Source organism: Chinchilla lanigera, unplaced genomic scaffold (genome assembly GCF_000276665.1).
Source record: "Chinchilla lanigera isolate Chin_1 unplaced genomic scaffold, ChiLan1.0 scaffold00080, whole genome shotgun sequence".
In the NCBI taxonomy this organism is placed as follows: domain Eukaryota; kingdom Metazoa; phylum Chordata; class Mammalia; order Rodentia; family Chinchillidae; genus Chinchilla; species Chinchilla lanigera.
The window spans coordinates 503,307-531,198 of record NW_004955481.1 but is presented as its reverse complement, the minus strand read 5'-3'; the positions used below and the strand labels follow the sequence as shown (position 1 = coordinate 531,198).

At 49.7% G+C, this 27,892-nt stretch overlaps 1 protein-coding gene across 8 annotated transcripts in view; it reads left to right on the top strand.

Annotated features, from left to right (window-relative positions):
* The window catches only part of Rap1gap2 (RAP1 GTPase activating protein 2), a 241,080-nt gene that overhangs the window by 6,292 nt on the left and 206,896 nt on the right, over positions 1-27,892 (top strand). For 2 of the 8 annotated variants that reach the window (XM_013503477.1, XM_005402561.1), the window contains exons 1-2: positions 14,111-14,241; positions 19,963-19,998. In XM_013503477.1, the coding sequence (XP_013358931.1) occupies positions 19,976-19,998 (23 nt within the window). In that variant the 5' untranslated portion in view covers positions 14,111-14,241; positions 19,963-19,975. Of the gene's footprint in view, positions 1-32; positions 52-217; positions 237-14,110; positions 14,242-15,946; positions 16,170-16,225; positions 16,402-19,962; positions 19,999-27,892 lie in introns of those variants that run through there. The other 6 variants (XM_013503478.1, XM_013503480.1, XM_013503473.1 and 3 more) reach the window with 6 other exon arrangements.

The following is a 27,892-nucleotide window of genomic DNA, read 5'->3' as shown; positions in this document are numbered from 1 at the left end:
GAGCCGCCGGGACTGACTGTTGACATTCTGTCCACGTCGGGAAGTGAGAAGGTCAGTGTCTCCCAGGCTGGGTTGTAATTCCATAGCCAGCCGGGACCGGCACGGGAGTCCTGGGTGTGACTGAGCGCGGCGCTGGAGTCTGTGTTGTGGTGTGAATGCGTGTGTTGCAAAGCGACACCCGGCACCTATGGCTCGAGTGAGCTCCGTGCTGGACCCCACAGAGCAAGCCATTCAAGGTACTGGGTTCTGTTTCACAGGTCGGGTGCCTGTCCTCAGGAATCCCTGCCGGGTGGGGCACTGTACACATATCCATGCAGAGGGGTGTGTGTGCGTGAGTGAGGCGCCAGCCAGCCCCTGGCGAGTCTCTGCTGAGAGAAGCTGATCGAGACGGAGGTCAGACGTGGGTTTTTACAGGCTGTGGTAGAAGGAAAAAAAGCCAGGAACTCCGGGAGGACCCTGCAGCTAGGCGTGGTGCGTTTGTCCCTCCACCCCCAAAAAGCTTAAACCCCAGCCCATCCTCACTCCAACCTGTTCCTGCTGCAGGGAGAGGAGCTATGATGTGTGTGCTTGGGGGTGCTGGCTGACAGGTTGTCATGGACCAGCCAGATGCTCATTTCCAGAGGCCTTTGGTGGGTGAGTGTGTGTGACAGTGCCAGCCCTGGGTGGGGGTCCAGGACAGGAGTGCAGGGGGCCCCGGAGTCTCTGTAGACTCCACTATGGCTTTGCCACTATCAGTACTTGTTGAGGGGTACCCTTCTTAACAAACCCGAAGGACATTTAGGTACAAATGGGGTTTGAGCTCTGAATTCAGGAATCTGTGTCTGCTAGGTGGGCCTCACTGGGAAATAAAAGGGTTGTTTTGGGCCAGGTAACCCTGGGCTTTTATTTTCCTTTCATGCCTGTGGCCCTGGAACATCTCCTGAACCTCATAGGCCTCAGTTTTCTAAGGAGAAGAAGGCCTTTCCCTCTGGTTCTTCCTGCGGCCTTCAGGAGTAAACAGACTGCACAGCTGCCTGGGGCCTGGAGGCGGCAGTGACTCAGGGCCTGTGAGGTCCTGGATGGGGATTTCCCTCAGGAAAGCCCCAGACCATCTATAGGCTTGAGCAGGAGTTCAGGGAGGCTCTCCCTTCAGCTATAAGCAAGGGTGCTGCCTTGCCTGAGTCCAGGGCTGGGTGGTTTTTTGGTCCTCTGCTCAGGCTTCAGGAAGCATCTCCCTTCAGGTGTTAAAAAGTGGGGGAATGGGACTGGTTTGGGGGACTGGAGCTGAGGACCCTCTGGGGTTGATGCTTCTGGGACGAAACAGCTGCTGAAAGTGGATCTGGCCAGGGCACATTCAAGGGGACCCCTGCTTAGCCTAGGGAGTTGAGGTCATTTGGCAGAAGGTGGTCTTAGTCCCTGAGAATCAGTTCCTCCCATGGCAGGCATCTCACAGCCCTCCCCTGTCTCTTTCCTGTCGCCATCTGATCAAGTGTGGTGGGCCACAGAGGCTCAGGATGACTTGAACCTTGAAGGAAAGGGGCCCTGGCAGGGATGGTGGTGAAGGCCGCATGGCAGTGGTTAGGCGTGAGGCTTAACCTTTCTCTCTGTGATGCTCTGTTGTTGCTCAGACTTGGGTTTGAGGTCCAGCTGCACTACCCACTTATCCTGTGTCCTCCGTATTCCCTGGGAGAAGGGCTCACACTGAGTGGTTTATTTGGGAAGTGATTTTGGGAAGCAAAGGTATGTAGGAGAGAAAAGCAAAGCAAGGAGGCAATGTTTTTATCATCCATTTGTGTGGCCCCCATTGGACAAGAGTGGCTGCATAGACATTAACTCTCGTGTGCTTCCTGACTGCACATGCGTGTCAGGTGGCTTCCTGTGTGCCTCCCATATGGATGCTTTGAAGTAGGTCTGGTGTGGGCGGTGTGAAATGCTGCCATGTTGTACCTAGAAGATGCTGCTCAGAGGACTGCTCGCTGCAGAAGTGGCTGCGGTAGGAGGTGGGGCTGAGTGGCACACTGAGGGGCCCAACATACTGCATAACCTTGAGCAAGTTACCTGACCTCTCCGAGCCTCAGTTTCCCTAGCAAGGTGTTGTGAATGTTAGATATTTATTGAGTTTTTGAACACAGGAGTGGGTGGGTGTCAAGGAAGGGTGTTTCATATAACTGGGAAGACAGCAGGTTTTGGTGGTGCAGATATTCATTCATTCAAGTGGAGGAGGAGACTAGATAAGATGACCTCTAAACACCCTTCCTGGTTGTAGAATCTGCGATTCAAGGGCCAGACTCATGAGCTGGTCAGTTCCTCTGGGGCTTTGGCCCAGACATCCTCTCTGGATCTATTTCATAGTTGGTGAATTAGAGGCAGGGATGCCCTGTCCCTAGGCTGTCTGCCTGCTTGAGGACATGGGACATGGGAACCCAGCAGTGGGCGGAGGAGGATGAGGGCAGCAGGCAGCTCAGAAGCAGGTGCTTGAAGGAGGAGTGGAGGGAGGGTGGATGCTGGCGTTTGGAGTCGGCAGATGGTCGTAGGCACTGGTCTGGGCCACAGTGAGTGGGGAGGACAGGGCAGAGGGGTGGGGGAGGGCTAGAGACAATGCAGAGCGGGAGGGGAGAGGACAGTGGCTGGCAGGAGGTTGGCTAAGGGTGCTGGAGGGAGCAGGGATGAGTGGCACCAGGTTGGAGATGTGGTGGGTGGGGGAGTGGTGGTGTGACAGGAGGGGAGGGAAGGGAAGAAGCAGGAGAGGGTTAGTTAGGGAGCCCAAGGGCATACGCCAGAGCAGGCGTCATATTTCAGGGTTCTGCACCCGCAAGTCCCCTCATTCCCATTTTTACAATGTGTCCACCTGCCCCTCCTGGGTTGCCGCCTGTTTTGACTGGGAGGTGCCATCTGTAAACACTTAGGTCCTATCAGGAGCAGCAATAGGGGAAGCTGTGGATGTGCTTTAGCCAAGGCCTGTTGCCATGGTGCCAGGTGGCCCTTGTCTCCCACCCTCTTCCTTCTCTGAGCAACATGTTTCCCCCTCCTGGAGAAGTCACACAGGAGGGAAGGAGTCCAGGCAGTGCAGCTCAGGCTGGCATTACAAAGGTCACTGTGTCCGTCCCTCTGCCTGCAGGCAAGGTCATACTTTGCCAAGGTTGAGGAGATGCGGCAGCCGGTGTCTTAACTTACAGCCATTTAAACACTATTCTGACCTCTGTAGTTGGGGGTGGCTTTTGTTCTTAGTAAGTTTAGTAAAAAATAAAAGTATTCATGCCACTCTAGCTTTCTACCCCCACCCTTTAAAAAGGACTTTTTAAAAAAGCAGGGTCTTGCTATGTCGTCTAGGTTGGCCTTGAACTCCGGCTGGCTTCAAACTCCTGATCCTCCTACCTCAGTCCCCCAAGTGCTGAGATTACCATGCCCAGCTAAAGAGGGCATCTTGGGGATGACACTGTTTGTTACCCACACCTGTTTCTGTGCTTCGGCGTCTCCAGCAGGAAGTGCTCCTCATGTCTGATCGCATCCTGCCGTGTTGCGCTTCATGTGTTTTGTGTTTTCATTTTTCTCTGTTTGCCACTACTCTTCAGGTCTCCCAGATGGGGGATAAGGGGATTCCTGTCCATCTGCTCACAATATGAAGCAGTCAGAGGGGCTTCCGAGGCAGGTGGAATGACAAGGCAAGCAATGAAGGTTGTGCTGAGCCCCCAGCCCTGCCCAGCTTTGGCTCTGAATTTGGATTTTATCTCAAAGCCAGGTTGCCTTGCACCCAGTCCCCTACTTCAAATCTAGGATCATAATGGACCTGCTGGTTGGGCCCTTCCAGGTCTGGGACAACAGATGGCAGCATGTGTTGAGACCTGGAGGACATTGGCCCAGCCAGGGCCCTGCTGGTCAGGTGGCCGGGAATGAGGGAGAGCAGGTGGAGAGAGGCAGGTGGTCAGGTGGGCCGGGGTGTACCTGTGCGCGTGCACATCTGTTTTGCTGCACACATATGGAGGCCTCCTTGCAGCTGCTGCCTCTTCATCTCCGTGTGGTTATGTGTAGCTCCCCTGAGCATGTCTCTGTGCGTGCACTGTTGTGCTTTTGGCTTGTTCCTGGGTACTTTGTGCTGAGTGTGTGTGTTAGCTGCCTGCTGGGTGCTCTCCAGGGTTCTGAAGGGCGTGAGGATGGCAAGTAACACTTTACCCTGGCAGGGTTCCAGGCCGCCTGAGGCTCTCCGTGTCTCTGTGACACCCAGTTCTGCCCTCTCTTCAGGCTTTCTTACCCTGTCCCTCCTTCTGCTTTGGGGAAGCCACTTCTCTCCCTCTGGATGTGTGGATGTCCATGGCCTTTAGGGTGGGGCCTGGGGAATGACAACCAGTCCAATCTCCAGCCCTGGGCTCTGAGGGGGATGGGCATGAGCCCTGGGTTGAAGAGGTGAGTTTGGGATGGCTCAGACGGATGGCAGCAGTGGCCTGCGTGTCAGCATGCTTCAGAGAAGAAGTGTGCATGCTTGCTTCCGCCCACCTGTCCCCCCTAGTGGCTTGAGCACCAGTGCACAGGGGGAAGGCTCCCTGGCTCTGGCTGTACGTACTCTTCCCTTGGTTAGTACAGTTCCTGATGGGGGAGGGGCTGGGTGGCCTCTGGGGCTTTGGGTATCCCACCAAAGGCCTTGACCTCAGCAGAACTTGAGGTGTAATCATTGATACTTAATCAGTGCTTCCTGGCCAGGCACTGGACCACATACTGTACCAGAATTAGCTCTTGTACTCCCCCAAGAGTCACTGCCTATAAGGAAAATGGTCCTGAGAGGTGGGTTCTAAAAGCATTGCTGTTTTATGAGTAAGTAGAGGTCTCTTCCACAAGGTCCACAACTAGTTAGTGATGGAACCAGGACGTGAGCCCAGGTCTGGGTTTTTTTTTTTTTTTTTTTTTTGTACATGGGATTAAATCTGAGGCTTTTGCATTGCGTTGAGCTACATCTCCAGTCCACTTTTTATTTTGAGACAGGGTTTCACTAAGTCTCTGAGTTAGTGGTGGCTCAAACTTGCAATTCTCTGTCTCAGCTTCTTGAGTAGCTGGGATTACAGGTGTGTGCCACCATGCCCACCTTCTGTCTACTTATCCTTGGCTGTCTCCCCTTCAGAGAAGCTGTTTCAGATTATCACCTCCAAATGGAGCTCCTGCCAGGTGTGGTGTATGCCTATAACACCAGGCTGAGGCAGAAGGATTCTAAGGAGGTCAAGGCCAGCCTGGGCTACATAGTGACTTCAAAGTCAGCCTGAACTACATAGCAAGACCCTATCTCAAAAAACAAAACAAAACAAGGAAAAACAAAACAAAGCAACAAAAAACCCTCCACAACAAACCAGGGCTCTCCAACCATCTGGTTCCCTTTGCATCCTTACAACCCGTGGTAAATACCTGCCTAAAATTACCCCTCTTTTATCCTCCACCTCCTTACCATTACCCTAGAACAGGAATGTGTGTGTCTACTCACCTAAATATCCTAAGCATTAATAGAGATCTTGGAACCCAGTACAGGTACAGTAAATGCTTGATGAATTAGTGATTGAAGATTGATCTGACTCAGACTCAAGCCCTAGTCTTGTTGGTTCCTCTGTGCTGTCTGTTGCATAGCAGGGCTCACTGCAGAGTACCCAGGGGCTCAGGCCCTACAGCCATACTGCTTGGCTCAAATTCTGGTTTTGCCACTTTGGGGGTTATCCAGGACTGGGTAATAACCCACCCAGAAACTTATGGCTTAAGTCAGTGGTGATGTTTATGTTGTCTGTGAATGTGCAGTTTGGCCAGGGCTGGTAGGGATAAGTCATATCTTCTTTACTCAGTTATCTGGGTGGCTCTAGGCCCCTGAAAGCTTGATTGATCTTGTGTCTGGCACTTGATGCTAGCGGTTGGCTTGGGGTCTCTGTTCCTCTCCACGTGGCCTTTCCATATGCTCTCCTGTGTGCTAAGATGAGCTTCCTCACAGCATGGTGGTGAGGCTAGCGGGTGAGTATCCCAAGGAAGGAAGCCAGCAAAACTGTCTCACTTCTTTTCACCTGTCCTTGGGAGTCAGGAAGCATCACTTCTGTCAAACTCACAGACCCACACAGATCCAAGTGGAGGAAAGACAGACCCCTCTCTCAATGGAGCGGTGACAATATCACAAGATAAGAAGAACATGTGGGATGGGTGATAGGGTGTGGGTGGCCATCACTGGAAATTGCAGCCTATTACTGCCAATTACCACAAGTATGACTTTGAGCAAATTACTTAGTTTTCTCTGTGCTTTGGTTTCCTCATCTGTGCACCTTATCAGGCTTTTCCTTTATCAGCAGGTACATCTTTGTGCATGGATCTAGCTGACCATAGGTAAGGCTTTGGTCCAGATTTTCACCAGACTACAGGTCTGCCCCTCACTCCCCACCTGTTGTTCTCTAGTCCAGGAGGCCCTCCTGTATTTTACAGAGTCCTCCCATGGGGGTGGGACTATACTGGGGAGAGAAAGGGGAACTTCAACAGGAAGGGCCTTTTCTGTCTGTTTCCTGTCTTGTTCCAACTCAGCCCTTCTTCCTTTAAAGGGGCAAGGGACAAGAATTACTGATGGAGATGCCAAAAGGCTGGGGCTCTAGCCAAACTGCTCTGGGTCTAGGGGTGGGACACCCCCCCAGTACCCCATCCTCTAGTAGCCCCATCTTTATTCAGGGAAATCAGGGTGAGTGAGGCATGCATACGCTGTTATAGCCGCAGCCCTTTTATTACAAGTGTCTGGGGGAGCTCCCTGCCTCTCCTGTGCCTGATGCCTTCCTTTACCTGAGTCTGTCTTCATCAGCCAGAGGCATGATCCCTAGGTCTAGCTTGGCAGGCCTTTGGGAGGAACCTTACAGTTTGCTCCTCCTGGCCCAGGTTGGGACTGCTCCTTTTTTTAGAGACAGGGTCTCACTATCTACCTCAAGCCAGCCTTGAACTGTGGTGATCCTCCTACCTCAGTCTCCCACATGCTGGGATTACAGGTGTGCACCACCATACCCCACAGGGCTGTTCCTCTGCTGGGCATCGGCAGGGGGTCCAGGGAGAGTCTTGGGGTTTGCTGAAGCCCAGCTGGGCAGTGTCTTATATCGAAAACCACTTGTGGCCCTTTCCACCATGAGCTTCATTTGGGGCCCTTTCTACCGTGAGCTTTTTCTATGAGAATAATGAAAGTGTTCAAAGCAAGGGCTCTGAGTTTGAATTCTGCCACTGCCACCCACCAGCCCTGTGGCCTTGGGGAAGTTTCAACCTCTTTGAGGTGCCAGTTCCTCACCAAGAAAGCAAATATAGTTGTAAATATTAAGTGAAATAAAAACTATTACCTTTCTGGTTCATGGGAGGCTCTCAAGAAATGACTGAAGTTATTCCTACAGATGAAAAATCCATGGCAGAGGGAGTTTAAGTGGCATCTCACAGCCACATTTGGTGTCAGACTTGGGATGGAAGCCATATGTTCTGACATCAGGTGGTTGCTACTTATCTCGGTGTTGGGAAACATAATTACCCAATCTCTTTCGCCAGAGGGCAATATGGCTGCCGGTTTAGAAATAAAGACTCTCCTTTGTCCTCTTTGCACCACCCACACTTGCCTGTAGAGGGCACTCGTTCCCACCTTCTTGCCCAACCCAGTGAGGGAAGTACCCGGATGCTCTATAGTGGGGAAGAATTCGGAGTGACCTAGCTGGAATGGGCTGAGCAGATGGAGGGTGGGTAAGGAGCTGGACATACGTTTTTGTTTGTTTTGTTTTTGCTTTTTGGCTATTTGAAACAGGGTCTCACTATGTAGTACAGGCTGGCCTTGAACTCACTATGGAGCCTAGGCTGGTCATATGATCTTTAGTGAGAGTACTGTTTCGGCAGCCCCTAGTGCCTAGGCCTTCCTTTGGATAATTATGGGGCCACCAGCGATAATGCAAATCTCATAGTATATTTCATTTCAGTGTTTCTTATGGAATCAAAATAATCTGGAATTGGTTGCCTGGTTTTATCCCAGAACGATGGAACTTGAGTTTTAGCAGTCACATAGCTAACACTCTACAGATCTGTGCCAGGCATGCTCAGATTAGCATATATTAATAGTTTAGCATATATTAACTCCTTTCCCCTCCAACAGCCTTCTGAAAGAGGTGCTATCATTATCCCAACTTTACAGATGGGGTATCTAGGGCAAAGACAAATTGAAAGTTTTACCCAAGTTCACACCACTGGTAAGTGGCAGAACTTAGGTTTGAATCCGTGTTTGAGCTCCAACGAGTTCTCATGCCCAGTACATCTGAAGCATCGGTTGATTGATTAGTACTGGGGATTGAACCTAGAGTCTCACAGTGTTAACCATATGCTCTTCCATTGAGCTACACCTCCAGTGCACCAGAGCCTTTGAAAACCTGGGGTTTTTTTTTGGTCTTTTTTTGAGACAGGGTCTTGCTGTGCAGTTCAGAGTTCAGGCTGGTCCTGAGCTCACTTTGTAGCCCAGGCTGGCCTCGAACTCGCAACAATCCTCCTGCCTCAGGCTCCAGAGGGCTGGGATTACAGGCGTGCACCACCACACCTGGCAATACCTGTTTTATAACACTCGGCCCATTCCCTTTCTTGTCTCATTGTGCTTCCTTTTATTTGCCATTATTTTAATGAGTACTTATCATTTGTTTTAAATTACAAAGTAAGGTTTGTTTATTTAATTTTTCTTTGTGTTTTTTCTTTCTTTTTTTTTTCAACATAAGGTTCTTCTTGTACTCTAGGCTGGCCTCAAACTCACTATGTAGCCCAGGCTGGTCTCAAACTCACAGTGATCATCCTGCCTCAACCTCCTGATCCTGGGATTACAGGCCTGTGCCACCACGCCCAGCAGTTTGCTTATTTCAGAAAGTGTAGAAAGTTTAAAAGACCACAGACAAATAAAAGATCATGATCTCATAATCCCACCTCCTGAACACTATGGCCTGGGCATGTGATTTATTTAGGTTGTTCTTTTCCACTCTGAAATCAGCTGTCAGTAGTTTCCTATGTCAATGCATATGTAGTAGTTCTGCAACTATTTTGAATTGGTTGGCATGTACTCTCCTGCTGGGAGACACTGTAATTCTTTAGCCTGCCCTCTGAGATTGGATATTTAGGTTGTTCCCAGTGTTTCACAGTTTTGACAACAATGTGTTGGAGACCTGGAAAGTACAATTTCCCTCTTGGGATTGAGTAAATTGGAAATGGAATTGCTAGGTCAAAAGGCATGCATATTTTTAAAAACCTTTTTATTGAACATAACATGCCTGCAGAGGAATGCACATACTTTAAGTGTCCAGGTTGATGAATTTCTATAAACTTGATACATATAAAATCAACACCCAGATTAAAAAACAGAGGTCATGACTTGTATTCTGGAGGGCTCCTTGGTGATTTTTTTGTTTTGTTTTGTTTTGTGTTTTTGGTTGGTTTCAGAGCTGAGGTCTGTCTCCAGGGCTGATCTATAACTTCTTCTCTTTTTCTTTTTGTTTTCTTTTTTCTTTTTTTTTTTTTGAGACAGGTCTCACTATGTAGCTAAGAGTGGTCTTGAACTCACTAGTTACCCAGGCTGGCCTCAAACTCACAGTGGTCCTTTGGCCTCAGCCTCCTTTGTGCTGGGATCACAGGCGTGCGCCACCACACCTGGCTACAAAGCTAATCTCTAACTTCCATGCTCAAGTGATCCTCCTGGCTCAGCCTGCCGGGTAGATGGGATTATGGCTATGCATCACCACGCCTGGCTTGGCATACATATGTATATAAAGGATTCTGAATCACATTTCAAATTCCTTCCAGCAAGATTGTATTCTGGTCTCCTTTAAGTTATTTTACTTAGGACTGAAACATACACTCTTAGCTTGGAAGCAAAATGGATGGCAGAACCTTCTGCAACCAGATGGTGAGAGACCCTCGTCCTCACTAAGTGAAGACAAATTCCTTTTTAAGGTAGAGGAGGTGGGAACTAGGACTGGGATCAGGGATCACTTTGAGCTTGAAACTTTGAGTTTAAGATTTTACAGAAGTGACCCTTTGTAGTTTCTTTTTAAAAAACTTTTAACATTTTTTCTTCAAATTATAGTCAGTTCATGGTTCAGCAGCCTGGAAGAATGCACAGTGAAACATCCATGCCCTTCAGATCTGCAGTTCCAGTCTTGTTCTTTAGCGGCCTCCAGTCTTGACCATTGCTTTTCAGCGCAGCTAGAATAATTTACATATTTACTTAAACTGAAGGGAAATCTTATTATATGAAGTGTTTTGGGTCTTTTTTTCTCAAGTTGAAATTTTAAAATATTTCTCTGTACCAGTACTTTCTCTGTTATGTGTGTATATTCTATGTCATGCTTCTGCATGGCTACATAATATTCTATTATGTGCTTGTTTCACAATGAGGCTGATCCCCAGATGCTGGTCAGGTAGGTTATTTTCTGTATTTGTTTTTTTTTGTTGTTGTTGGTTTTTTTTCCGGTACCGGGACTCAAACTCAAGACCTTGTGCTTGCCAGGCAGGCGCTGTGCTGCTGAGCTAAATCCCCAGCCCCTTCTAGCTTTTTTTTTGGTTGTTGGTCATTCTTTTTTTTTTTTGAGACCAGGTCTTGCTATATAGTCTAGGCTGGTCTTGGACTCACCGTGTTGTCCAGACTAGCCTTGAACTTGTGATCCTCTTGTCTCAGACTACAGAGTGCTGGGATGCACTTAAAATTTTGTTAGATTGTCTGAGCCAAGGTTCTCCATAGAAACAGAGCAAATAGGAGATATATCCCTATTTTTATCTCTCTTTAGTATGTATATAGAAAGAGATTTGTTTTGAGGGTGTGGCTCAGACAGTTAAAGCAGTTGAGAGGTGCTAGGATCTGCCACCTGTAAGTCAGAGACCCGGAAAGCTGGGGCTGCTGTTCAGTCCACGCTGTAAGGCCTGAGCCAGGAGTGGCGATGTTGAGGGTGGGAGAAGATGGATGTCTTAGCCCAAGTCGAGAGTGAATTTGCCTCTTCTCCATCTTTTGTCCTATTCAGGCCCTCAACAGATTGAATGATGTCCACCCATATAGTTGAAGGTGATTTTAGCCTACCAATTCACATGGTAACCTCTGCCAGGAACATCATGAGACACACCAGACATCATGTTTACCAGCTTTGTGGATGTCTCTTAGTCAAGTTGACACAGTCAAATTCACATAAAATTAACCATAACATAGACATTGCCTACTTTGTGAGTTGCTTGTTTCCTTTTATCCTCATATCATTATCAAGGATTTTATTTTTTTGAGACAGGGTCTCATATATAGTTTGAGCTGGACCTAAACTTTATTGCTGGTGGAATTTTTTTTGGTACTGGAATCAAACTCAGGACCTTGCGCTTGCCAAGCAGGCACTTGTGCCACTGAGCTACATCCCTGGCCCCGAGCCTTAAACTTTCTTATGTAGCCTAGGCTGGCCTTGAACTCACAGCGATCCTCCTGCCTCAGCCTCCCTAGGGCTGGGATTACAGATGTGTGTCACCACCCCTGCTCAAGATTTTATTTTAAACCTTTTTATTACCAGAGAGGTAAAAATGAAATCTTAAGATGGTTACTTAAAAATTTTTAATTGTGGTAAAATTTGTTGCTTCTTCAACCCACAGCCCTATACTGCCAGTAACTCTCTTGAGAGCCTGGCTGTGCTAGGGAGATAAGAGGGAATTTCATAATCACGATATGTCTGGGTCTTGCTCTTGGAACCCAGTTTTCACAAGCAGTCCTCTTGTAATTATTTTTCTTTTTCATCATCTTACTGTTCAGAGCTTGTGCAATGGGAAATTCAGTCTGGCCCCCAAGATAGGCACACAGGGAAGTGATCTGTGGGCTGGAAATCACTATGCAGATGCTAGATGTTGCTTTATCTTGACCCTGAGGCATGGATTCCTATGTGATGTGGGACTGGGGCTCTGCATGCCCACTGCGTCCTGTTTCCCCAGAGATCAGAGTGTTCGCTGGGCCCCATTTTCCTGGAAATCTGTTTCTGTCTTTGTCCTTATCCTCCCCTGACTTATGAAGGAAGCAGAGGCCAATCTAAGTCCTCCTTTGGTGACTGAATGGTAGACAGAAGCCTCAAAGAATAGGTGACCTGCTCAGAGTCGTACTGAGATGAGAGCTGAGCTGCATAAGGTTGGTTCTGATGCTGTCTCATGCTGTCTGGATGGGGTAGGCTGAGGCTGGCTGACCAAGTGCCTGCTTTTCTAGGGGCCTGTGTTTCCTAAACTTCCTGTAGCTGCCTTATCCCTGAGTCTGGTGAAGAAGTTTGTCGCATTTTTCAGCTCTCAGTGGTGGCTGTGAGGTCTGAGCTTCCTGAGCAGTGGAAACCACATTGTCCCTTCTGCCCCTGCTGCCCCAGGACCCTGAAGACACAATACAGATGCCCGCATTGTGCCTCTGCCTAGCTCAAAAGCTCATAGAGTGGTGTGGGGTCTCTGGAGCTTTGCTTTGGATTTGGGACCTGGCTGGTCCTCCAGGAATCCACAGGCTGAGCCGGAGAAGATGGTCGTGTGACTCAGAGTTGGTTCTGGGGAGGGATGAGAAGCAGAGTTGGGAGAAGAGCCTGTCTGGGCAGATGTTGGGAGGACTTGACACGTCTCTAGACCAGTTTATCATTGTTCTCTTCTTACTGTTGAGCCATACTTTGCCATCAGGGCCTTAGTTTGCTCATTTGCATAATGGGCAGTGCATACATTATGCATTTCTGTAGGCTCCAGAACGAGTGGGGCAGCTTTGATGATGTGACTAGCACTTACCCATGCAGCTCATTGTGCAGAAACCAACTTAGCTCTGTTGCCATTGGGCTGGGAGAATTTTATGGAGTTCTTTAACCTCCCTGAGCTTCAGTATTCCCCTCTGTAACATGGGGATAACAGTGGTACCATCTCAGTGGCATATGTACAGCTGAAATGAGCAAAGTGGCTGGATTGGTGCTGGCCCATAGTGAACTCACAGAAACGGTGCTGCCCCAGGCTATCTTGTCCCAGTAGCTGTGGCTTGTCGTTGCCTGGCTGCCAAGTCAGCAAGGTCTGGGAGGAAGCTGGGTTGTGCATGGTAGGGGAAGGGAGGCTGGGCTGCCTCACAGAGAGCTTCCCTTTTCTAGTGGCTGACAATCCTTCCCAGAGAGCCCACGGCCCCCTTGCTGCCCACTCCCACATAGAGGAGGAAACAAGGGGTCTAAGGACGTGGGGGGACAGAATCACAATAGATAGCAATGATAACAGCTCCCATGGATGTGTGGAGCCTAGTGCCAAGAGTTTCCATTCCCTGAGAACCTTGTAAGGATGGTGGCCGCTGCCCCATGTTACAGAGGTGAAAACTGAGGCTGAGACAGGTCAAATAACTTGCTTGAGGCCACAGAGCTTCAAAGCTTTGGAGGGCTGGGGATATAGCTCAGCGGCACAGCACCTGCCTCACAAATGCAAGGTCATGAGTTTGATTCCTGGTACAAAAATAACAAAAACAAAAACAAAAACAAAAAACCAACTTTGGAGACTGAGAGCCAAGCAGGGGAGAGTGGAGGAGGCTTAGCATGGCTGGCACCTTCCTCCACGGCTCAGAGTGAATGGAAAGCCACATGGGACCTTCCTCTCCCTCTCCAGAGTCTCACTCTGGGGAGGAAGGGGCCTCTCCAAGCTGGATCCCTGTGACCTTGAGGAAGTCCAGGCTACTGCTGCTCGCTGGCCAGGTGTCTGAACGTTCTTGTGACCACCAAGGTCCAGAATCCCAGGCGGTGCAAACAGCCTCAGGTGGCAGCAGCTGAGGACTTGAAATATCCCCCCATTCTGGCCCACAGGCTGCCCTGTTGGCTTTCAGATGTTTAGGACTGGGCCTGAGTCCTTCCTGACTTGGTCCAGATGACCTCATACCACGAGTGTCTCCACAGACTGTGAGGCCCTGACCAACAGCACCTGTCAGCCCCTCTCCCCACAGAGTGGGCTTGGGTGTGGCAGGCAGTGCTCAGACAATGTCCATGTGGGGGGTGGGGGGTGCCTCAGCCTGGTGTGCCTGTTGCCACACCTCTTTCTCTCAGATATGAAGATGCATCAGCTTGCACTGAAGACATGGGCTGGCCATCAGCTTCTCTAATTGATGAAATAGAAAGTCATTTGCAGAAGGGATTCACCCGTGTGACGTCCACCCCAGCCACGCTGGCCAAAGCTGTCAGCTGTGTCTAGCTCACTCTGATGTCTCTGCACCAGCGCAGCACTTGGCCTGGAGGAGGTCTTGGAGCTGGTGGAGGGAGGAGCCACGGTATCCAGGTGGGCTGTTCACCCGTGTCTTCATTCTCATTTGTCAAGCTCTTCTTTAGGACAGGATGAGAGAGAGAGGGACACACACACACACACACACACACACACACACACACACACACACACATGCTGGGGGAGGGGAGAGACAGAAGCCGAGCTCATACCTTTAGAAAAAAGGGAATGTGATTTTGGTTCTTAGGTACCTAGGGGTTTGGACTGGCTTCCAGCATAGCTGGATCCAGGAGCTCATATAGTATCTTTAAAACCTGGCCTTTCTCATGTCCCCTGTCTGTGCTCCTTCCTACTTTGCTGGGGGTTGGCTTCAGTTTGCTGCCTTCTTTACAGCCCTAGACTTGGGATATGTGGTTTAGCAACAGTGGAGGGAGAGAAAGGGTGACATCTGAGCATAGTCTACTGGTGTGCTTAGGTCTCCTGAACCTGTCCCTGTGGCCAAGACAGTGAATACCTGGGTTGGCCAGGCAGGCCCACTCAGGAATCACTCCTGTCCCAGGGTGAGTTGAGTGCAGAGCTATTTCTTTGCTATGTATCTCTCTAAGGGGGGCTGAAGGGAGGTAGAGCAGGCAGGAGTGGAGGTGCCCACAAGGCCTGTTTGGCATCTTCTGGGTGTGGGATGGGTACAGTGGGGAGAGATGCCCTGCTGGCTTTCAGCGGTGGATGTCCAGTGGGAAGCCTGTGGTCCGCAGTGCTCCAGGCAGTGATCCTCATGATGCTTCCTTTTGGCGGGGGCAGGTGGAGGTACAGCCTCAACTGAGGACCTCTAGGTTCTTGCAGGGGACCAGCTGCTTTGGAGAAGAGAGCAGGCTCTCACTCTTACCCAGGGTCAGGCCCCTGGAGCTGCTCCCTCAGTTTCCCCAGGGTACTACTTGAACACCTGTAGTGTCCACTGCTTTGGGGGAGTCAAGAAAATAGAAATCCTTATATCCTTTGTCCATGCCCCTGGCAGCTCAGCATAGAGTCTCTGAGTCCCATAGTGGCAGAAGCCTCAGTCAGGACACAGCAGAGAAGGTGGGCCAGAGAGAGAGGCCAATGGCAGCAGTACAGCACTTTTATTTCCCTCTCCACTGCGGGCTGACTTAGGGCCTGGTGGGAGTCAGTGCCCACCTACCCTGCAGTCTGTCTGTGCCACATATATGTGCATATACATGTGAAGGCACCTCACAGGCATGCGTGCAGCCTGAGTGTGTGCGTGTGTGTGAGTGCCGGTCTGCACTGTGCACGTGCATGTGCCTGTATGGGCATTTGTCAGTAAATGACAGGAGTGTGTGTGTGAGTATGCAAGAGCTGCACTATGTGTCAGCTGTCTGGCTTATATGTGAGCATGCATGTGTCCACGTGTGCATGTGCTCATGTGCGCATGTCTGTGTGCCCTGCTGCCCACGCGTGTGCACGTATACGTGTGTCCATACATGTGGCTGGAGTATCTGGAGTGTGCGGCACCATGATGAAGCAGCAGTCCGAGATCCCTCTCAGGCAGCCCCAGGGAGTGGCCTGAGGGGCCCCAGTCCTTGGGTCTCTCTCTCCTTCCCAGGCATGGCTGTGAGAATCTGTTGGCCTTCTCTGAGTTCCGAGAAGCCAGGGCTGTGTGGTGCAATCTGCCAGCTGAACCCCTTCCGGAGCTGTGGGTTCCTCTGGGTGTGGGGAAGCTGCCCTTTGTGACCTCCCTGGCTGCTTTGGTGCCTCGAGGAGTGCAGGACACACCTCCTGGCCGTGCAGCCGCACCCACAGGAAGCTTGGGTTGGGGGGCGGGCGTGGAGGAAGGTGCCACGCCTGGCGGCCCGCCCTGCACCGTGGCCCTCTGGACTGCTGCTGCACGGCCCTCTTCCTAACAGCCCTGGGGACATCACTGGGTCCTGCTGCCCTGTGGCCACCACCATGTTTGGCAGGAAGCGCAGCGTCTCCTTTGGGGGCTTCGGATGGTGGGTAGCAGATGAAAGGGTGCTTGAAAGGCTGGGAGTGAACGTGGAGGTGTTAAGTGCCTTTGCTGTCCATGGGACAGAGGGGCTCATGTTGTGCTTGAGACCTGGGTCTGCAGGGGACATTTTCAGATAGACATGGAGAATCCAAGCGGGGACATCAGACACTGCAGATGTCTCTTTGGTGTCCCAGGGCACAATCTGCCAAGGATGCGGAGGTTGGAGGTAGCTGCCTGTGAGTATGAGTATGACTGTAATTGAATGTGTGTCCCTGGGCCAGTGTGTTCTCACGTATGTGCATGCCTGTGATTATTTGTTAATGCACGTGTGTGTGTGTCTGTGTGTGTGTGTGTGTGTATGTGTGTGTGTGTGTGTGGGCAGGTGCCTGCCTGCACCATGAGCTCATGCATCAGTGTGTGCTCCTGTCTGTGCTGTTGCTGTGACCCCCATGGGGTCACCAAGGGGACCTCTGGGTGGCCTCCTCTCTGGGGGTGAGTTGTGAGAGGAGGGGCAGGTCTGTCTCCAAAGCTTGCTGCCCTTCCTGACCCACCTTCTCTCTGTCTGGCCTGAGCAACTGGGTCTGCATCCAGCCTCCTGTCTGGACTTCTAGGTCACCCTTTACCTCTGAACTTCTATTAGGACAAAGGAGATGCTCTCCTTCCCTGGCATCAGAAAGTGGGGAGACTGAGGTCAAAGTCTTGTCTCTGCTTACCAGCTGCTGACAGCTTCTCCTCAGCTGGGGAACAGAGCTTGGTGGTTTTTGTTATCAGTTTCCTTTCAGTGCCCAGGCCTGGGGAGTTTTCAAACTAGAGAAGGGTGCTGCGGGAGGGTGGGCCAAAGCGGGGTAGCTTGAAGAGCAAGGGAGGAGGGCGGCACAGGAGGCTGGGAAGGGATGGGCTCTGTTCTTCTGGCTAATTACTCGCTTCCATATGTGGGCAGCTTTGTATTTTCCTTTCCGCCTCTTTGAAAGCACTTTACCATCCATCCTCAGCAGGAAGGGATTATGGCACTCCGTGTCTGGCAGATGGGACAGGAGATGAGATGATGCCGGGGTGGTGTGGTGTGGTCGTGCCTGCTCAGAACCCTCCCTGATGCTGGAGCCCAGGGCAGCTGTCCTGATAGTGGGGTCTGTGTTTGTCACACAGTCTGCCTCCTGCTATGGAATGGGTGTGTAGGCTGGGCTGGGATTCCTACAAGGCAGGACGCAGGCAGTGGGATTGTCTCCTCCTGGGCGCTTCCTCCTCTGCAAGTCATGGAGCACACAGAGCCACTGCCATCAGAACACTCCCTCTGCAAGGCTCAGGTCTCATCCCCCCAGGTAGTAATGCTCCAGGGTCCTGGGACAAAGTGGAACTGTGGTTTGAATGTGACCAGGTGAAAGGGTGATATAAGTGTGGCCACTTGGGGCTTCCCTGGTGGCAAAGAAGAAGGTAGGGAAGAGATCTAGTGTATCTAAGCATGTGCTAACCACAATTCATCATGCTGGGTTCCAGAAGGGCAGGGCCTGCTCCATCTTTTTCACCCGTCTCTTGGACTCTTGGACTATCACAGGTGCTCAGTAGATGCTTGTATGCAAGTGAGATGTTTTGCATGCAGCAGGCGGGGCGGGGGTTGTCTAAGGGACGGTAGGACCTTCTGGTGTGGACTGTAGGACTGCAGTGTGGGTATCCTTTGAGGATGGCTGTCAGCCGGGAGGGGATATCACAGATTCCTGCAGCTTTGGTCCCTCCAGTCAGTGAAAGCAATCTCTGGGCTGGTGTTTAAAACCTCCACTGGTTGCTGGGCTGAGTAGCCATGGTGTCAGGATGGGTGAGGTGGTGGGAGTGTGTGGGATGGGCTGAGGGAGGGAGGAGCCTGGCAATTTGGCTTCCTGAAAGGGCTAAGCCCAGCTCCACCTCTGCTGCCTAAATCACAGGCCCTGCCCTGTGGGGGGCCATTCCCCATTATGGGAGCCTTGGTGGACAGGCTACTGGAAGTGGGCTTGGGGAGGGGTAACTGGGGCCCGGGCAGTGTGCAGGGAGATTGGATGGATCAGACAGAGGCCAGGAGGACACACACAAGGAGTCCGGCATCCGGCGCTGGCTCCACCTTGACATTGAGGAACTCCAGCGGCATACTTCCCCTCTGTGGATCTCAGTTTCCCCCGTGTCAGTGGGGTGAGTTTCTGTCTTCCCCACAGCAGAGGGCTGTTATAGGAATTAGAAGAGATTCCTTGAGAAAATTTAAAGAGATCCCTTGAGATACCTAAGATGAAGAACGATTTATAGGGTGACTGGTGGGTAGCTCTGGTTACAAATGTTACGGCAGAATGTGGGGCTCTTACGCTTGGTCAGACCTGGAAATAGAGTGGATTGAATGGGAGAGGAGAGGAGTCTGCCTCCAGAAGGGGTGGGGGGCTCAGATGAGTCTCTTGGGGGCCAGGAGTGGGAGCCCTAGGGACAGGGCCCAAGGCGAGGTTTGGAGAAGAAAGTGGTAGGGATGCGGGGAGGATACCCGAGGGGTATCTCGGTGTGCTGCTGGGAACTGAGAGCAGAGGTTTCCGGAAGCTTACTCAGAGGGAGAGGGTCCTGCTCCTAACTCAAGGCCCTGCTGACCTGTGCTAGTCAGCCACATCCTCTCCTCATCTTGCTGGCCCTGGAGCCTGTGGTGGGGAACTCAAGGCAGAGCAGAGCCAGCTGGACGGGTGCCTGAAAGAATTCCCCAGGGTTTTGAGCATCCTGGAGGTGGTGGTGATTTTAGTGACGCTGACAGTGATGGGGACACTAGTGGTGGTAACACAGGTAGTGACATTGCTAGTGATGGTAACATGACAGTGGTGACATTTAGTGATGGTGCACTGGCAATGATAGTGACACTGATGGTAATGTAACACACATGGTGGTGACACTAATAGTGATGGTGATTCTGGGGTGACACTGATAGTGTTAGTGACAGTGATGGTGTTGGTGATAAGATGGTGGTGACAGTGATGGTAGAGACTAGGAGATGGGGACAGGGGTGGTGACATTGGTGGGTATGACCCCTAAACCGGAGGAGACTCCAACAGTGAGAGTATGGCCCTTCTCTATCTCTGGAGGGGGAGGAGCCTCCCTTTACAGCCATAAGGGCTGGCATCTGTGAGGGTAAAAATAGAAGCTCATGGTGCTGTCTTCTCTGCCAGCAGGGTGGGTGTGGACTAGGCGGAGGAGCGGCAGCTGGGACAGTCTGTGGCAAACGTGATCTTCCCTGTTCTGGGCACCTTGCCTGGTGCAGCCTACCTGCTGGTTCTCTCCGGAGCCCATTGTTGGGTTCTGTCCCAGGAGTGGGGTCTCCCTGTCTAATGGACAGGAGGGTCTCTACAGTTGGGGTGCTGGGTCTTCCCAAAGCTGAAGGCCAGGAGACCTTGATGTGTTGTCTTCCTGCCAATGATGGGTGCAGCTGGGGGTTGCAGAGTCTCCTTGTCAGGTCGCCGTAATAAGATGGGAGGCTGTGCACAAAATACTGAAGACTCCTGGGTCTGGAGTCAGCTATCTGGAGTGAGACTGGGCCTCTGATTTCACGCTTCTGAGTTTAACTTTCCTCGCTTCTAAAATGGTAGAGTAGCAGTGTCCATCTCGTAGAGGTACGGTGACCCCAGCCCTCTCAGAGCTCAGTCCTACCTTCGGGGGCTAGAGGAGAACTTGATCCTGTGGCTGCCATCCCCTGCAGGGCCTGCTGGGCTGGAGGGATGGGCCGGCCCAGGGACCCCTCCCCTCCAGGTGCTGGGTGGGAGCCGTCAGCACCCCACTGACTGAGGCCCTGGCTTTTCTCTTGGCAGGATCGACAAGACCATGCTGGCGAGTCTGAAGGTCAAGTAAGTAATCATTTACTTTTCTCTAGAGGCCAGAGATGACAATAGGCTGGAGCTCCCCCCAGGGCCTTCAAGCCCTCCACACTGTGGGGAACACAGTTAGGGAGATCACACTGTCAGATTCCAGTCTCAGTTGGCCGGGGTGGGATGACCTGCTTCCGTAGACAGGGACTTTGATCCCTGGCTGTCCAGGGAAAGGCGGAGGTGGGAGTGTGAGCAGCAAAAACCAGCACACTGGGAATGAATCTTGTGGGTGTGACATTCAGGCCACAGACTTAGCAGGAGGAAAGATAATTGTGTTTTCTATCACTTTAATGTGAAATTCCAGTTCTATCAAACTGTCTCCCCGGCATGTCTCATCTAATTGGAAAATTAGGCCACAGGATTCTAGAACCTCACAGAACACCCTAGAGGGCATGTGTGGGCTCAGCCGGTCCTGAGTCATTTGCTGTCAGACCCAAGTCATCCTGGCCAGGGCGGCCCCAGGGCTCTGTGAGGCTTCTGTGCCTGAGGTCTTGGGCCTGGGAGTTGTCTGTCTTGGTTGCCCTGTGTCTGCTGTTCTGTCTGGGGCAACCCTAAGCTGGCACATCTCTCTCCGAAACCTCTGCCTTCACTACCCTCTCCAGCTTCATTCCTCTTCCACCTAGGTTTCTAGCAAACCATTCTGTCTGCATCCCAATCCCCTTTGTCTTTTGAGACTTAACCAAAGTTTTAAAAACTTGCATCAGCGTCCTTGCCGTGGGGAGAACTTACTACCACCTATTCCATCTGAGTGAATTAGAAAGGAGGAAACCAGCATTGGTCACTAGCTCAAAATATTCTTCTACTACATGTAAGTGAATTAGTGCATGCATAAAAATTCCTCCAGGGGCTGAGGTGTAGCACAGTGGTAGAGCATGTGCCTAGCACATGTGAGGTCCTGGATTCAACCCCTGCCCACCTTGAAAAAAGAAAATTTTTTCAATAAGTTGTCCTCCTTCAGAAGCAGCTCCTCTGCTCCATCTCTGCTGAAAGGTTCCCCATTAAGTTACCAGCTTTGACTGGGTGTGGTGGAGCATGCCTGTAATCCCAGCACTTGGGAGGCTGAGGCAAGAGAATTGCTGTGGGTTCGAGGCCAGCCTGAACTGCCTAGCAAGACCCTGTCTCAAAAAGACAAAAGGAAAAAAAAAAAGTTCCCAGCATTGACTCTGTCTCCCCTGGCTGCAGGTCCCTGGGCCAAGCACAGCGGGTTTTGAGGGTTGGCATTTAAGGGGATCAAAATAAGAGCCTTCCTACTCTGATATGTTTTTCTTGGAAAGGTGAGAATGAGCAGTAAGCACTATTGAGATAGAGGACAAAAATTTCTTGTCTTTGAGAACTTTCAGCTTTTAGGGGTACCGGGGAGGAGTCCAGGAAGACCACTAGGAGATGTCTTCCAAAGTACCTCAAGCTGGAGCAGGACAGTGGGGCCCCTCTGCCTGGAATGGCATGGTGCATATCTCACTGTAGGCCAGATTCAGGGTGAGGTGCCCTGGGCAAGACACTGAACTTCTCTGGACTTCTATTTCAATATCCTTTGTCTAATGGGCACAATGTCTGGTTTCCTGAGAGCTTCCAGAGTGCATCTGTATACTGAATGAGACACGAAGCATAAATCAGAGTTGCTAAGGGATTTGGAGTGGGAGAAGTGTTTCTTTTGGATCTGTCTTGGAACATCTAATTCAAATGCACAAGCATTTATCGAGGGCCTGTTTGTTTTAACTGGTACATATAATGTTTGTAACCTGGAGGAGAAATACATTTGGGGGGCATGGGTGTGGACATTTGAGGCCCCAGGGAAGAACTCTTTGTATCTGGGGAATAGTCTGAGGGCTCAGGTATTGGGGAGATAGTACTGAGATTGTAGCTGGGGACAAGTTGTAGTTTTCAGATTCTTTTTATTATAAAAAACACAAATGATATAATTTGGTTGAGGAAAGATGGAACTTTTGCAAAAGATCCCAGGATGCTTCAGGAAACTCAGAGGGGAGATGGAACTAGAGCTCAGGAGAGGTTGAGCCAGGTACATTACACCCTATTCTATCAAAATCTCAGTAGTGAGCCAGGTGTGGTGATGCACACCTATAATACAGTACTCAGGAGGCGGCTGAGGCAGGAGGATCTCCATGAGTTCAAGGCCAGCCTGGGCTACATAGTGAGTTCAAGACCAGCCTAAACTACATAATGAGACCTTGTCTCAGGAAAAAAAAAAATCTCATTAGCTTCTTTGCAGAAATCAGTAAACTAAATCTTAAAATTCATATGGAAATTCAAAGATAATCTTGAAAAAGAAGCGCAAAGTTGGAAGACCATATTTCCAGTTTCAAAACTTATTGCAGAGCTACAGATGGTATGGTATTGGCATAAAGATAGATGTATAGAGCAATGGAATAGAATCCAGTTCAGAAATAAACCCTCACTTTATGTTCAAATGCTTTTCAGCAAGGGTGAAAAGACAATTCAATGGAGAAAAATAGTCTTTTCACAAATGTTGCAGGGACAACATGATATCCATACACAAAAGAATAAAACTGGATCCTTCTCTCATACCATATGGAACAGTTATTTCAAAATGGATCAAAGACCTAGTGTTAGAGCTAAAATTCTAAAACTACTAGAAGAAAACTGTTGTAAATCTTTGTGTCTTTGGATAAGGCAAAACTTTCTTTAAAAAGACACCAAAGACATCAAAAACATAGGAAATAATAATAAAAAGTAGGGCTGGGCAGGATGATGCATATCTGTAACCCCAGCATGCTGGATGCTGAGGCAGGAGGATTACTGTGGAGTTTGAGGCCAGCGTAGGCTACATAGTCAGCTCTTGGCCAGCCTGAACTACATAGTGAGACCTTATCTCAAAAAAAAAAAAAAAAAAAAAAAATCCAACCTCATCAAAATTAAAGTTTTGCTGAGAAGGACACTATCAAGAAAGTAAAAAGACCACACACAGAATAAGTACAGTATTTCCAAGTCCTTTATCTGATGAGGCTCATATCTAGAATGTATAAAGACCTCTTATAACTCAATAATACAAGAACAAGTAACACAATTAAAAAATGGGGAGAGAGGGCTGAAGATTTAGCTTAGTGGTAGAGTGCTTCCTTGTGTGAGGTCTTGGGTTTGATCCCCAGCATCATAAAAAAGAGATTATGAGTAGACATTTCTACAAAGAAGACATACACATGAGCAATAATCACATGAAAAGATGTTCAGCATCATTAATCACATAAGAAATGTAAATGCAAACCACCATTAGTTATCACCTCACAACCACTAGAGTGGCTGTGATAAAATAGACATACAATAAGCAGTGTTGGTAGCAGGTGTGGTGGTGCACACCTGTAATCCAGCGCTCTGGGAGGCTGAGGCAGGAGGATTTGAGCTCCATCTGGCAATTTAGTGATTTTATAAGACCTTGCCTCAAATTAAAAAATAAAAAAGGGGCCAGAGATGTAGTTCAGTGTGAAGACCCTGGGTTCAATCCTTAGTACTAGGGAAGCAAAACAAAACAAAACAAAACAAAACAAAACAAAACAAAACAAAACAGGAGGTTGGGGATAGTGAGCAGTCTGAACCCTTATAAATTGCTGATGGGAATGTAAAGCAGTGTAACTGCTTTGGAGAACAGCCTGACAGTTCCTTAAAAGCTTAAAACATAGAATTACCATATGACCAGCAAGTCCATTCTTCAGTAAATACCCAAGATAAATGACATATGTTTTCAAACTTATGTTTCACAAATTTTGTTTACACAAAAAGTTGTACACTAATGCATAGCAGCATTATTGATAATAATGTGGAAACAACGCAAAGGTCTATTAACAGATGAGTGGCTAGACAAAGTGTGGTATATCCATAAGTGGAATAGTATTTGGAAAAGAAGTCTTGATATATACACCTATAACATGGATGATGGGGCCAGGAATAAAGCTCAGTGGCACAGTGCTTGCCTGGCGAGCATGAGGTTGTGAGTTTGATTCCCAGTATGAACAAACAAACCAAAAACCAACCAACCAAACAAAAAAACATAGATGAAACTTAGACATGCTACATGAAATAATCTAGGCACTAAAACCAACATATTATATGATTCTTTATGTTAAGTGTCTAGAAAAGGGATATCCCCAGAGACAAAGTAGATGGGTGGTTTCCCTAGGCTTGGGGGTTTGTTGGGAGAGGGGTAAGGTGAGGGAGCTCTGAAAGATAAAGGCTTCTTTTTGGAGTAAAGAAATTCTGGAACATGATGATCGTTGTCATGGCTGCATAGCCTTGTGACTATACTATGAACCATGGAGTCATACACTTACAAGTGTGGCGTACGAGATGTGATCACAATATATGGTAGATGTTTAAATGAAGAAATTTATTACAGTAAAAGACACATTGCTATTAATCTCCCTTCCACGCAAGGAACTATTCTTGTCACTTTCTGCAGCAGTTCTGGAAGCACTTTCATGAGTGTCTTTACAAGGTATGATCAAGACTATGGTGAACACTGCTGTCCAGTGCCGTTCAGCAGAAAGGCAGGCTGCTAAAAACATTACGGTGGGTCTTCATCCATCGCGTCTGGCACTGTGCAACTTCTGGCTCCTCCTCAGAGTCACAGTGACCATGAAAGGTAAATGTTTTGAACTGGCTTAGCATATGAAAGCAGCTATGACAACACAACTAAACATACTCATGCAGAACGTCCAGAACTGCTTCAGAAAGTGGCAAGAATGATGGCATAAGTGTGTTTGAAGCAAGGGGTTAATGGGAGCGTGCCATTTACTGTAATAAGTTTTAATTATTATTATTTTTTTTTTGTGTGTGGGACCTCACACTTGCCAGGCAGGCGCTGTGCCACTGAGCTAAATCCCTGGCCCCAATAATTTTTAAATGTTAATGTTCACCATAGTTTTTGATCACACTGTGTATATATTATGTCATGATAGAACTTTTAAAGCAGAGAAACTCAGTGGTAGAATGCTTGCCACATATACTGAAGGCCCCAAGTTGAATCCCCAGTGTGGATGTGTATGTGTGTGTGTGTATATGTATGTATGTATGTATATGAAAGAGAAAGAGACAGAGACAGAGACAGAGACAGAGACAGAGACAGAGAGTTAGTTGTGCCATTGTGATCCAATCAGTTTAGCTGGGGAGATGGGCTCCTGTGAATAAAACACGGCACCTGTGGCCACTCTTTATGTGGGAGGGGTTAATTCTCAGAGTAGAAAGATGGGTCATGGGCTGGGAGGCACTGTAAAAGGTTACGTGCAGCTGTCCCCACTGCCCTTGGGACTAAAAAACTCAGCTCCTGCCTCCCTCTCCCCACCGTGGGCAGTAGCTCATGTAGAATTCTGCCCAAGTGCCTAGATATGCTTCTGCTCACAGGCAGGTCAACTGGGCAGCTGAACGCACACAGGGAGGGCTCCTGCAGGCACCAGTGTGCTCCTTCCCTGTGCCTCTGCTGGGTGAGACATGTTCCTTCTACTTACTGATGTAGCCCATGAGTTCTCTACCTAACAGAAGATACTCGTGGGCTGTGGCCTGTGCTCCCTGATTGCTTTGGTCTCCATCCAGCGACCTCATCCTCGACATGAGGGCAGTCAGCCACAAAGCTCCCGGAGGCGTCCCTCAGGCATGCAGCTGTGAAGATGGGGTGTGAGCCCAGCATTAGGCACTCACTATGTGCTAAGACTTCATTGCCCTACTTTCCTGAGGCTTTGCCACCCCCTCAGGGAGCAGGCACCATTGATTTCTGCATTTGAGATATGAGAAAACACAGACTTGGAGACATCAGGAAACTTGTTCAAAGTCACCAGTGAATACATCATGGAGTTGGGATTTGAACCAGATTTGTACTCATTCAGTTCAGGGTGGATCTGGGTGCTTCTCAACACCTGCCTCCCTCCTGCTTTCCTGATCCTTTTTCTTGATGTATCCCAGGGACCACTAGCAGAGTCCTTGGCCACAGAGTCCTTGGCCACAGGATATGTTTTGCAACAGTGGCTTCCTGGGGTTCATCTCCCTGCTGGAAGTGCAGGTTGAGAGGAGCCTGTGATGGCCCTGAGGACAGGACTTACTTAACTGCAGTGGGGGACAGGGACTATGGAGCCACCATGGAGCCACACAGGGCCCTGGAAAGGGAAGGTGGTGGCAGTATCATGCAGGAGAAAGAGGCTTTGTAGTGTGGGCTGGTAGGCCTAGATTATAGCTCCAGGCTAATGACTGGGCAAATTGTTAACCTATCTGAGTCTCAGATTCCCCAGCTCTAAAATAGGAGGATAAGACTTAGGAACAGCCTGCTTTATTCTAGCTTTAATATTCTGGTTTATGTCCATGGCTTGTGTCATTTGTCCAGGTTGTTTCTCCAGACCTTGGCAATGGTAGCTTCTCACTGCTGAGTGAGAGCATGTGCTTACAAAGTCTTTGAGGTCAGGGGTTCTGTGTACTCCATCTCTGGCTCCCTAAGGCCCAACACAGTGCTGGAACAAAGTAGGGTTCTCAGTCTGTGTTTGCTGAGGGAATCAGTGATGGGTCCTCAAGCTCAGCCCAGCACATGCTGGTGGAGAGGTGGAGGGAAAGAGGCAGAGACAGGTGGAAGGGTGGAGGGAGAGATGCTCAACATGTGAGCCTTCCCCTTTCCGCAGCCTGTGGTGGGACTGGGCTGCCTGAAGTAGTTGAGTCATAGTCAGACCAGCTTTCCCCAGAGGCCAGCGGAGGCCGGCAGGGCCAGGTGACTGGGGTTTTGTCATGGACATCCCTGGAGTAGCATCCAGAGGGTGAGGACCTGAGCTGGGATCCTCAGATTTATTCTTACGTTTCCTGCCCTCCTTCCTTAAGAAGGAGGTGTGTGTATATGTTCGTGCATGTGTTTGTCTGTCTGACTGGTGCATGGCCTCAGCCACCTGAGATGACCATCACATGCAAGGACTGCCTGCTGAGACTGAGTCAGCGTGGAGAGTGCCAGAGCAGCCTGTCTCCACTGCTGGGAGACAGCATCACACACTCCTGTAAGAGGGGGCCTAGGACCCATTGCATTGTAGGAGAGAGTCCAACTTTGACATCGATGGCCCCCACTCTTGGCCCCTGGATATGGCACTGTGGTTTGGAAGAAAGTGTGGACTATGGCCAAGTGGTGACTGTGCCCTCAGATGTTTTCCTTAAGGAGGGGGGGAGCCCTGGAGGAGCCGGCAGCCTGGCTGCGGGCAGCCTTTCAGTTGCACTGCAGTCTGGGCGGAAGACAGCCATCTCCACTCTAAGTCTCTGTTTTATCTGGCTGAGGACTCAGAATCTTCTTACAAACAAGATGGCCACACAGCACACAGGACAGGAACAGGCAGTGTGGTTCAGTGTAGTTACCCTTGCCCTCTGGAATTCTTGAAGGCCGCTGCTGGAGACACTGTCCATGCAGGACAGGGGCTCGCCACCTCTAGGAAGCTTCGTTGCTTGCTCTTCATAGCATTTTAAAGGCAGGTGTTCCGTCACTGGTCTGAGAGAGCTGTGTGCTAAGCCTGGGTAATTGTCTTTGCACACATCCCTTCTTGTGGTTCTCTTGAAGTTGGCCAGCCACATTCTCATCTGAGGGAGACAGTGCAGAGTCAAGGCCCAGGTGCCTGGCACCAAGTATTTGTCTCTAGTTTTCCAGACTTCGATTCTGTTTCTTTTCTTTTTTTTTTTTTTTTTTTTTTTTTTTTGAGGCAGTGTCTTGCTGTGCAGTTCAGGCTGGCCTTAAGCTCACTTTGTAGCACAGGCTGGTCTAAAACTCATGACAATCCTCCTGCCTCAGCCTCCTGAGTGCTGGGATTACAGGTGTGCACCACCATACCTGGCAAGACTTCCTTTCTGAAAGCTCACTTTTCTACACCTCGCCAGCCCTTGATTCCAGTTTAAG